This window comes from Balearica regulorum, chromosome 5 (assembly GCF_011004875.1).
Source record: "Balearica regulorum gibbericeps isolate bBalReg1 chromosome 5, bBalReg1.pri, whole genome shotgun sequence".
In the NCBI taxonomy this organism is placed as follows: Eukaryota; Metazoa; Chordata; class Aves; order Gruiformes; family Gruidae; genus Balearica; species Balearica regulorum.
In genome coordinates, this window is record NC_046188.1 from 60,461,349 (window position 1) to 60,473,578 (window position 12,230).

At 39.1% G+C, this 12,230-nt stretch overlaps 1 protein-coding gene across 3 annotated transcripts in view; it reads left to right on the plus strand.

Moving 5' to 3' along the window:
- Nucleotides 1-12,230, plus strand: part of PARVA (parvin alpha) — a 71,195-nt gene that overhangs the window by 34,567 nt on the left and 24,398 nt on the right. For 2 of the 3 annotated variants that reach the window (XM_075755204.1, XM_075755205.1), the window contains exons 2-5: nt 9,007-9,096; nt 9,195-9,265; nt 9,904-10,006; nt 11,913-12,053. In XM_075755204.1, coding sequence (XP_075611319.1) covers nt 9,007-9,096; nt 9,195-9,265; nt 9,904-10,006; nt 11,913-12,053 — 405 coding nt within the window. Of the gene's footprint in view, nt 1-5,502; nt 5,663-9,006; nt 9,097-9,194; nt 9,266-9,903; nt 10,007-11,912; nt 12,054-12,230 lie in introns of all 3 variants that reach the window. The other variant, XM_075755203.1, reaches the window with a different exon arrangement.

The following is a 12,230-nucleotide window of genomic DNA, read 5'->3' on the forward strand; positions in this document are numbered from 1 at the left end:
GATTCTGTCCTTGACAAGAAACTTCAGTTCCCTAGGACACGCTGCAGAGACTTTTAGAAACAATCTCTGTGTTAGGCACAAATATTAAACATAGCGAGAAATTGAAAATCTTTAAAATGGAGTGGAAAAAAAGAAGTAGATGTTGCAGGTCAATTCTCATTTGTTGTGCTGAAACTGAGAACTACAGTTAGATGCTCAGGATTGATGCAGAAGGTACCAAAGCATGGACTACAAGCTACCGGTTATGCAAATAAGTAATACATCTGCATTTTTGTATCTATTATTATTAATTTCTCTGGGCCACTCTTAACCCATCTTACTTATGTTTGCTACTTGTCCAGCCTTGGTGTCACCTTCAAACTTTATCTTGGTTGACTTTGATACCAAAGCTCTTGGAGCATGAGAAGCTCTCAGAAGGATATTAAGGTGGTTTTGTTTTTGTTTTTTCCTTCTGGGATGTAGAAATACTTGGCCACTTAGTAAAAATCTTTTGATCCTTTGTCACAAAGTCATTCCTTGAAGATGACCAGATGTTTATATTAAAATACAAGTAGCTCTAGGAACTACAGTATGAAAATAGTGGCCATGTGTGATAAATAAACCAATTCACAGTCCTTGAAAAGGAACTATAACTTTCCAGTAAATGTAGTAATTTTTCTAATTCTTCCAAGAAGAAGTAGTCATCTAGATTGTTCAGATGCAATGGATCTGACAATTTTTTTCTCATATATATATAACGCTTATATACACAAGAAGAAAAGAGCAAGAAATTCAGGAAATCCTCAGCTTGCTACTAGTGTGCCCTCGCATTCCTAAGAACTATTTTTGGGTTTTCCCTTAGGAATAGCTAGAACTTGTTGAGCTGGGAAAGACTTCTTGGAACAGATCTTTGGTTTTGTCTTTTCTGCTTGAGCGCCTCTTGTTGATGTTGGAATAGCTACTATTAGCTGGTTGGTGATTCAGAGAACGAGGCAAGTCAGTCCTATAAAATCAGCTTCTCCACAGTATTTGGAAAAAAACTGTTGCAGCAAGCTTGTGAGAATGTAGGATGAACCATGGTTAGGACTACACCAATAGGTCTGTCTGACTTTATTCTGGATGTTGCTACCTGCAGATTACTCGAGACGTACAGATAACTCGAGACATACCAAAATATTGGTGAGGAGGATACAAATGCTCTCCCTTCTGTCTCCATATAGCCCCAAACACCCCATGTAGTTCTGAGATATCTCAATACATACCTCAATAAATCAGAATTCTTAGCTGTAAAAGTATTTGTTTCAATAAAAAATTTTGTATTTAGGGATACCATGTGCAGATCAGCTAACAACCTGCAGGTACATTGGTAGGGTCTTTGTGCAAAAGGTATCTGAGACTGTTTGAGGAGTTTTCAGACTGTGATCAGGTTCGGCACAGCTCATTTTGATACGGACTTGGAATATTCACAGCATTTCTCATATGCATGGTTTGCTCTTCAGTGGGGAAAAAAAAGCAGTGTCATTTGAACTCCTGTCTGCATTTGTTCCCAACGCTGTCTTGTTGGTTTTTTTCAGTGATATTTTAAACACTCCTATAGGGTGGCAGGCTTTTCAAAACATCTGCAAGTACTGCTTATGTATTTTAAAAGATGTGTTGAAGGAATGAATGGAATGACTGGCATCTGTATTAGCTTGACACTGTACCACTTGTTACCTCTTAGAAACTACAGGAAAATTCTGAGAAAGGACCTTCATCGCAAATTAAATGTGAAAGCGTGTAAGGCTTAATGGAGCTGCTTGTGACATGGTGAAGAAAATCACGTGTACTCTTTAAAAGGATTGAGTTTGCTCCCTGTTTTGGTGGTGTTTTTTACCTACTCCAGACCGGACATCTATCAATCTATGGAGGGTTTTTCCCCTCCTAATTGCAAAAAAGAAAGGAACAGCGAACTAGTCACTGAGATACTTTGGAGAAGCTTTGGACTTTCAAGAAAGTTCAAGGCAATACGCATTTAATTTCCATTGCATATATGAAAATTAAATTATAGCATTTCTCCCATTCTTTTTTGTGAACAGCATTTCTCCCATTCTTTTGTGTGTATGCCATGTTTGGTTTAATGGAGAAATGAGAAAAGAAAATAGAATCTTTTTTGGAAACTGGGTACTAATGCAGTAACATTAAAGGCAGGCACATTGTTGTCAGCCAGTTTGCATATTTATTTGCTTTTACAAATGGTTGGCTTGGAGTCAGCAGTTAATGGAATGAGAATGATGTTCCTGTACAGATCATTTCCTGAGAAACATTTTCAATTACAAACATATCTCTGCTTTTCTTTCCTCATTTGTTATGTCTTGGAGAATAAATGGGGAGTAGCATTTACAACTTAAGGTTTATGTTCTGAAGACAATTGTAACAATGATCCCCACATAAAAAGGCCCCTTTGTAGTTGCAGACATATGTTTATGATGTTTTGTGCTGTGAATATCAAATTTCTGGTGGACGCTGTGTCACACTCTGCAAACTTGTAAACATCTATAAATCCATTGGATCATTTTAGTACCATGTGTAATGCAGATTTATTGTCTTTTGTGTGGATTTCTTTTGTTTCGGAGTTAAAGCTGAGCTGCCAAAATCCATATTGGATGAATTATGTATTCAAGAAAATTAGTACCATTTTAGATTAATATTTTCTTTTCCCTTTGTGGACTTATAAGATGCACACACACAAGCATTAGAAAACATTTTGGATGGATGGCCCCGAAAGCAATTGCATAAGTTTGCTTGACTAAGTAGTATCATTCTGTAAAAGCTTAAACTAGGACTTTTTGAAAATGCTTTTGCTGTTTTTTCTCTCATTCTCTGACCATCTTAGGTAATTTAGATCTCTTCTCACATTTGCCACTACAAATTCAGAATTACTCCACTGGAATTATATCAGGGTATAAAACTGGAGTGTGTGAGGGAGAATAGGAATCACACTGAGACAGTGAGTAGATATAACTCAGCATAAATCCACTGAAATCTGTGCAGTTACAGTCATTTACACTCAAGTCTGCATTGCAGACTATCGAGTCAGTAGAAGTAAAGCTGCTCTTGTGCACAAGTGGTTACAAAAGCAAGGCGTCAAGGTCATGAGCATTTATCAGAAATTTGCACCCAGTAAAGAGAATATGAAATCAAAACCAATTCATCTAAATTTGGCTGAACTAAATTGAGTGGATATCTCTGTACAAGAGCAGGAAAGACATTGAAAATCAGGAGTTTTTTAAACTGGCTGTAATTTCTGGCTACATATGTAAACATATGTAGCATATGCATGCATGTTTGAATGTGGGTGTATATACAAATATCCAGTGTTACTCTGGCAATGTGATGTCCTCAGCTAGCCTTCCAAGTTGTGCTTGTTCCAGGAAAAAGTAGCTTAAGATAGAGACACGGCACATAAAGCTACTGTCTACCATAGTAGTTTATAATATCAGGTAGTTTGTCCTTTGACTTTTTATAGAAATCTTAAGCTCCTGGAGTCATATGAATGTCAACAAATCTCAGCTTCCATGAAACCAAAACAAAGTATTTCCAACCTTAAAAATGGCAGAGAAGACCTTGAATAGAAAACCCTTACGTTCAAGGCAGACAGGCAGTTAAAGAACTGCAGAAGTGTGGATGTATGTATTTATGTAGGTATATGTGCATATATTTAAATTTCTGATTTTGAAAGATTGAGGTTAGAAGCATTGTGTCACTATGCTCCTTCAACATTAGAGTTCGGTTCTAGTTAATCACAAACTTTCAGAAATGATCCGTTAGTGTTGTAGGACTTGAGTAGTTTTAGCTTTGTAAGTACAGAATCAATTACATGGAAAGACATGACTGTAGCACTCAGAGGAGAGACCATTTAACACTACATCTTGCTGTATTTAATTTATGATTCTTTGAATAGATATGCTAAAATACGTCTAAACCACAGAGAGTGCATTGGGTGATGTGGCATTTCTGAGCTCAGTTAAATAATATGATGTGTTTTATTCAAATCAGAATAACATTAAACCCTGAATACTAAACGGGGCAGCAAAAAGCCTTCAGCACACAAAATAAACAAGTAAAAAACCCAAATGAAACTGTCTAATAAATACAATGTGGAGCAACAAGCTGCATGTACTAGCAGAATTAAGCCAATTTAAACCGTATGGGCAGTATTCCACTTTCAGATCTGCTCGGCGTCCAGTGGTTTCAATGGCAGTTGGATGCATGCATCAAAGGGCAAAGTCTGGCTCAGAGCACCCGTGTGGATTTGATAGCATAGGTTTATGACCTTGTAATCGTAGAGCATCTAAAACAGTAAGAACTCTATCCAGCTTAAAATAGCTGCTGTAGTTACTGTTGATACAAGCTTGTGGGCTCCCCAGTTCTGGGGCCAAATTTGGTGCTGGCATGATAGGAGGAAGTCTGTTGACAGCTGATAGCAGTGGAGTTGCACTTGATTACATCACAACAAATTTGGCATGTGGAGCTGAATCAGAAGTCTGAGCAGAAGCGTCCATCCCTTATCCAGAATTAAAACTGGAACTCTCACATTGCCAATCCACAGAGATTTGTCTGGGCCATGTGTAACTGTTGCTTTTAAGGGTCTTGCTTTAAAAGTGCATTCAGCCCCCAGTTTCACTCAGTGTGGTGACTGTGAAAAAAAAAAAACCATGAAGGACTGGATTTCCCTCTGACGTCCAAAAGGATAAAGTCCCTAATCATGCCAATATAAGCATGATGAGAACAAGCCCCATGGTAGCCAACGCACTGGGCTATGTCTGGGCCACAGCAGAGGGTGAGAACAGAAAATTGCTTTAAACTCCAATTGCTGGGGTTGTCTAGTGGCCAAGCATGCCCAGTGTCAGGCAGACAATTCTGTGGATATCGTCCTTCAGAGGAACTGCCACAGGTCCCAGCAGACTGGTCGGGCCCCTGGCAACTGGTGTGGTATAGGTGAAGTGCTGCAGCTATGTCCCCTCCTCCCTTCCTGGATCTTTACACTGTAAGACTCTGCATGGAGGTCTTACTGATACTTCAAAGTATTTCAAGAAATTAGATGATGTTATTTTTATTTCAGCTGTTGCAAAAATTGTCCCAAACCTGTGTGCTTTGTTTTTATTAAAATACTAAATTGCCAAAGTAATTTTCATGAAAATTAATTGAAAGAAATTAATGAAAAGCAGCTGAAAAATGGTTTCCTTTGCTGCAACTGTGGTATGCAAACCTCAGTCACATTTTTGTCGTTCCTCTATGAACACCTAAGTGTAGAATAGTGGTTTGTCATGGAACTTTTTTGATGGAAATTCTTAGAAAGTGAGGCTAAACTACATAATACATTTTCTCTCCCTTTGCATACAACTTGATATAATGCATGTGTTCTTACCTGCTGCTTTTAATAGTATTATCTGTAGTTAAATCTGTTCTCTTCAGTACTGGGAAAGAAATTAAAAAAGATGCTATCAGGCTTAGAGTTTCTCCATCATGTTTTTCTGCCTATAGGGGACAGGAGGGCAGGAGAAGTCTTTTATTACGGGACTAATACCAACCTTGGGTTGTGCACTACAGAATGCAGTGGCTGAGGAGGAGCTGTCCTCTCGGGCAAACTGGATCCATCTGGGATCTTTGGATCATCCGGAGGTGTGTTGGTTAGGCTCTGCAGGTGTGAGAAATGTGTACAATTCAGGTGATCTGCCTGGGGGAACAAGACCACTGCTTGTGTGTGTATACCTGCATACATCAAAGCAGAACTTATCCCTTGCTAATAAATGCAATGCATTTTAGAACAGATCAATGTATTAGTTTCTCATATATATTTATTTTATTTGTATTTGATGTTCCCTTTCCATGCAAAGATATGGTGGGTTTTTGTTTGTTTTCTCTTATTTTCAGAAAGTCTGATAACATGAAGGGACCTCAAAGATCATCTAGTTCCAACCCCCCTGCTGCGGGCAGGGACACCCTCCACTAGACCACGTTGCCCAAAGCCCCATCCAACCTGGCCTTGAACACTTCCAGGGATGGGGCCTCCACAACCTCTCTCAGCAACCTGTTCCAGTGCCTCACCACTCTAACAGTAAAGAATTTCTTTCTAACATCTAATCTAAATCGACCCTCCTTCAGCTGAAACCCATTACCCCTTGTCCTGTCACTACACTCCCTGATGTATAGTCCCTCACCAGCTTTCCTGTAGGCCCCCTTCAGAAACTGGTAAGCCGCAATTAGATCTCCCCGGAGCTGCCTTTTCTCTAGGCTGAACAACCCCAACTCTCTCAGCCTGTCCTCATAGGAGAGGTGCTCCAGCCCTCTGATCAGCTTCGTGGCCCTCCTCCGGACTCGCTCCAACCCTAACCATTCTATGATGAAGGCCATGTAGAATGTAATAGTTGTGCATATTGGAGGACATATATAGGGAGGTTCAGTGGGCCTTGTAAAGAATGCCATACAAAACATTCAGCCTTGAAAGGTCGACTCAGTCTCCCTGCAGAAGTGTCAGCAAGTTCTGCCAGTGGGTCACTCCCTGGAGAGGGAAGCCAAAAGCTTTCCCCACTGTCCTTCACTAGGAAAATGAGCTGACTGCTTCCACCAGTGTGTCTTGCCCAAGCAGAGCATCCAGCTCTGCTCAGTGCAGAGTGGAAAGCTCAGTGGAGCCAGTTGGCTTGAACAGATTTTATTTACTATGCTCCCTCTTGAGATTGATGTGAAAAAAATGTTTTCTGCCTAGGAATCTTTGTGTGGAAGTCCTCCATGAACTAAACATTTCAGAACGGAAGGACCTCCACATGGAAGTTTTCTATCCAATGACATTTTTATGCCCATAACCATTTTGAACCAAAATGGGAAAAAAAGAAAAAAAAATCAAAGAGGTTAATAAAACCAACAATAATTTTCTCTAAGGAGTGCTAACAGTTCAAAAAATTGCCATTAAGTGTAAACAGTTCCTGAGATTGTACATGCTAGACCAAATTCATCCTTGTTATAACTCCTCAGAACTCAGTGAAGTTACATGAGGGATTAATTTGGTCCATTGCTCTCAGCTATCAGTTTTAGAGGATATACAGCAATCCAGGGAACTATTATTGTCAACATTATTTTATGACTCTTTAGAGCTGCTCAGTATTTGTATTTTACAGATACACAAGCAGGGTGAGTGTATGGAGTGAAGTTAGTGTTTCATTATTGAAGGTAGTGGATTTTTCAAAGTTATTTTTATACAATTAAAAGTACTAAGAATTCTGACAGCCATTATAGCTATGAACCTTACACAGATGCCTGAATACAGGTATACAGACTTGAAATGTGCACAGGCGTTTCATCTGGCAAAGCACAAAACATTTCACAAAGTGTAGAAAACATTTGAAAAGTATTAAGTACTGTTATCACACCAACAGACTAATTATCACAGTGTTCATGTGAAACTTAGCTGTGCTTATTGCATACAGGAAGTTAAGGCAGAGAGGTATAACTCTTTTTCAAAAGCTAACTTATGGAGGCAGTCACGGGGCCAGGAACAAAACACAAGATCTCTACTGTCATGTTCTACTTTTCTGTTTTATCCAAACCTAAATTGTTTCTGTAATTTTCAAAATAATCTGAGGAAAGCTTCAGGTAGTAAATCTGAAATGGTAGATAGTGAATCTGCATCTGCACGTAAATCATATATTGTAGTTCATGTCAGAAGGTGTATACAGCTACCTGAATCTTTAGGACACATGTACGATGGTTGAATTAAGTTATTTAAGTTTAAACTCTGCAACAGTTGTGCTAACCACCAGTTCTATTGAAGGTCTGTACACTGGAGAGTGAGTGGTTGTAAACAATATTACTTGTCATTCATAAGACAGCGAGCCTCTTTCCTGGTGTGGTAATTCAGGTTTGTGCTGATTTCTTGATCACAAAGTGGATACAAACTGGTCTGATCACCAAAGTGGGTACCCTCCCTGCACAGTGCTATGTGTTTTTCCATAGCAGTAGGATTAGTATATTGGCTTGTTTGTATTTATTCTCTTCTGTTCTGGAGGTATGTTTGGGCAGTGAAGGAAGGGTTTTGTCTTTGCAAACTATTAAAGTTTGAGTCACCCAGAGGAATGAATGAAATTGCTCTGACCTGTACCAGGTACAGAACCCCTACAGTACAGAACTAGCAGCAGGTCTGCTTTTACACTTCTCTGGATCTCTCTGTTCCTGTGCTCTCAGAGCATGTATTACAAGAACATTGATTTTTGCAGCATTAGGGGGATTTGGCTGAGTAAGAACTTGTCCATATTTCCTGACAACTGTGGGCATCTCCAAACTATGGGATCTTGGATTACTTCCCCATTCCCGTGTCCACGTTCTTTCTCAACTGATATGTGGAATCCACACTAAGGAATCCCCACTTTTGAGGGTTCATCATCTTATATCTGTGTTCTGCTGCCATGGTTTCTGCTGAAGAAAGGCCAAGAACACAGGCCAGAAGCATCCCACGGTCTGCTGTAGCTGGTCTCTGACCTGAGCAACCAAGACAGCCGTGTGCTGCAACCGCACCTTCAGTCCTAAATAGTTTATCAGTCTGGCAGCTCCTGTGTGGATATATAGCTCCTGTGTGGATACATAGCCAGACCCAGCTCTTCTCAAGTAGCTGAACTCGAAGCATCTCCAGAGCAAGGGTGACATAGCTGAAAGCAGTAAGCATTTCCCTCAGCTAAAATGATTCATTAGTGTTGAAATAATGCAAGTGAGCCTTTTAAAATTTGAGGACAATGGGCCTTATCCTGGAAGAGATTTGAGGAATTTGTGTTGATTCCAGTACAAAAAACTGTACTCATACAAGTAAAGGTTTGTTGGCTGGCCCTCCCATTTTTGTTAGCTATATTTTATTGCTGTAATTACACCTAGTGGCTTATCTAAGAGAGTCATGTTCTTATAAAGAAATTAGGACAATTAATGCTACTTTTAACAAGAGTGAAATAATAAGTAAAATTGAACTGAAATTTGACCACGCTCTTCTTTTTTTTTTTTTCCTAGTATCCGAATTACAGGAAGAAGGAATAAATGCCATTAATTTACCTCTCAGTCCAATTCCATTCGAACTAGACCCTGAGGACACTATGCTAGGTAATTTACAACAATTTTACATCTCAACATAAAAGCTTGATGTAAAATAAAGTGTCATGCCCGTAATAGTTTTAATATCTTTCTTTTAAACCTTCCAGAGGAAAATGAAGTCCGAACAATGGTTGATCCAAATTCAAGAAATGACCCAAAATTACAAGAACTAATGAAGGTAATGAAAAGCATGTAAACGCTTTCAGGAAAGTGAAGCTATTTTTAATGCTCTCCCTGGCTCTTTCATTTGAACACGTCAAAATACTGTTTAGATACTAATTAAATAAAACCACGTGGTGCGTACACCCCAGTGAAATGGGCAGGTCATTTGTTGTGGTATCTTTCTCGAGATGTGACGAAGAGAGACTTAAGAATTTGGATTAAAATCCTGAGTCCAGATTCTTCGGCCCATCTCACCACCAATCTAAGATCACACCGACTTACCTCATAGTCTTTCTGATTCTTGGGGTTAGAACTTTAGCAGGAAGATTCATTAGAATCAACTTCAACACCTTTTGCTTCATAATAAAATGTTGAAATAGCACTGAAAGCAAAGGACAGATTTCACTCCAGAAGGCACTACATCAGTCTGGTATTTGTCTAGACCTTGTGGTGCATTGACACAGCCACCTTAGAAAAGTCCTTCCTAAATCCTTCGTATTTTCTTCTGATGGCATTTCAGACTGATTGTATTTTGAGCCATTGCAGCTTTGGTATTCTTCCTGCTAAATATTTTCATCATTGTACAAGATGACATGTGTTTTAAATTGCAAATGAATAGTGTATAATACTGCCAAATTTGTGTTTCCCATATAGGTATTAATTGACTGGATTAATGATGTGTTGGTAGGAGAGAGGATTATTGTGAAAGACTTGGCTGAAGACCTGTATGATGGACAAGTATTGCAGAAATTATTTGGTAAGAAAAAATATATGTGCATGCCGTTGGGGCACTTTGTCAGTAAGTGGATCACTTGTTCCTACTTAGGAGCCTTGGTATCATCTTACATTTATGCCACTAAGTGATATAAAAATAGCATTGTATTATGAGACCCTTGAGCAATAGGCTGTATGCACAATCCTTATAGCTACAGTGCGATGTGTGGTGCTCTGTAGTTGATGAGAACAGCATAAAGCCTACCTGGGGTGCTAGAGAGGGAGGGTTCTTGTCTTGGCAACAATATTCACTCCAATTAAATTTATTATCTGCATATGTGCTGTACAAACTTAACCGTGTTACAAGTGGAAAGTAAGCTTGAAGGCAAGGGTATTTTCAGTACAACGGTGGATGTTTTTAATCTCTGCTGATTCCATACTATAGTTTATTCACATCGCGAAGTTCCTCTGGAAAGTTGGAATTTCTTTCTAATTTGATGTCTGGCTTTTAATGTTACTAAGGTAATGGTACCCAGTGGACTGCAAACTGAGCTTCAGCTGAGAAACAGATAGAGAAAAGAAACTGCTAATGCAGAGCTGGCATGTGCTTTTTTAACTCTTGGCTTGGAAGCCATTTTCTTAGTTATTACAGCTCATAAAGTCTCCAGTAAATTTCTTTTCAGTATCTTAAATGAATCTTGAAACTTCATGTGAGCACTTCTAATAAAGACTACACAGACTATGCCCTTCTATGAATGGTTAAGCTATTGAATATATTGTGATGGACTGGATATGCTCCAGACTGAGCAATTTGATTCTCGTGGGCAGACCTCCAGTGACTTCACTCAAAACCCAAAAAATGCATATCAGATACAGTCTGAGTCTAAATATGCATATAGTGATCCAGTACTTACTGATTTCAGTGGAATCTTTTCCTTTACCCTTAATTCCTTATGGATCAGGTCTGTGCTAACTACAGACTTTGGTCTTGATGTGAGGCTATGTCCAGACTGATTTCTGTGGAAATACAAGAAACCCATGGAGACAGCAGTCTCTTAGGCAGGACTCATAGGCACACTCTCTTTGGGAAGATATTCAGTTGGGTGTGATGAGAACAAGGTCAGCTCTTCCAAGCTTAGTAAGATACTCTTTCTTAGAAGTAAATTGATAGGCAACCAAGCATTTTGTTTGTGGTGATGTTATCAGGGAGTTTTTACTGCTAAATTTTCTTTGCTTACTATTCAATGGTAAACACTAAGCTGTGTATGTATACACCTAGCAATCTGTACTAATTATTAACAAACCAATTCATAAAGTATTTTAAAATCTACTGCAAATTTTGAGTGCAGAAATGGGCTGTGGTTTCACAGAAACATGTTGCTGAAGGTTTTACTTGGTTTCATACCTCCAGAAATACTTGTTAACATTTCTTGGGTACATCCTCTGCCTCTGTGAATACGGTGTCAGTTCACTTTTATCGCGAATGGGCCAAGTAAAATTTTCAAATCTCTTGAGTCTGAGGGAGAAGCTGGGAGGCTGAGACTGATGAAACAAATCTTCTTAAAGTTGGTATCTGTTTCCTAGGTTTGATGCCTGCTGTACAAGCCACTTGCATATAGAATACCCTTTATCCAGTAGCAATAGAAGTAATGGGCCTTACATCAGAGTCTGGTGTTCCCTAAAGGGAGTTGTAGCAAATATTTGTTAGCCAGTAGTGTGGCTTTCATTAATACTTCGCTTTCCCCTTGGCAATGGGTAAATAAAGGGAAAATGTGAACTGTATCTTTAGGAGTTCAGAAGTGTGGGGGAAGGTGGCTCTGGAAGGAAAGCAATTTTAGAACTAGGAAGTCTAATATCTCTTGAATGTACATCTGGGTGCACAGAATGTCTGTGTTCTTCATGGAGTTGACAATGGTTTTCTTCTCTTTTTTCATCTATTATCACTTCAGAGAAACTTGAAAGTGAGAAGCTGAATGTTGCTGAAGTTACTCAGTCTGAAATTGCTCAGAAACAGAAGCTACAGACAGTGCTTGAAAAGATCAATGAAACCCTTAAACTCCCTCCAAGAAACATTAAATGGAACGTTGACTGTAAGTTGTGTGTTTTCTATGCTGTTCTCATTTGTTGATAGCCAAGAGTTTATAGCTGCTATTTGGAATTCTAAAATATCCAGTGATAAGGGAAGGCTGAAACTTGGTATTTATGGTAGGAGTTCCTCTGCGGGGCACTTCCAGATGTGGTACGCTCTATGCTCTTTACTGGTGCTC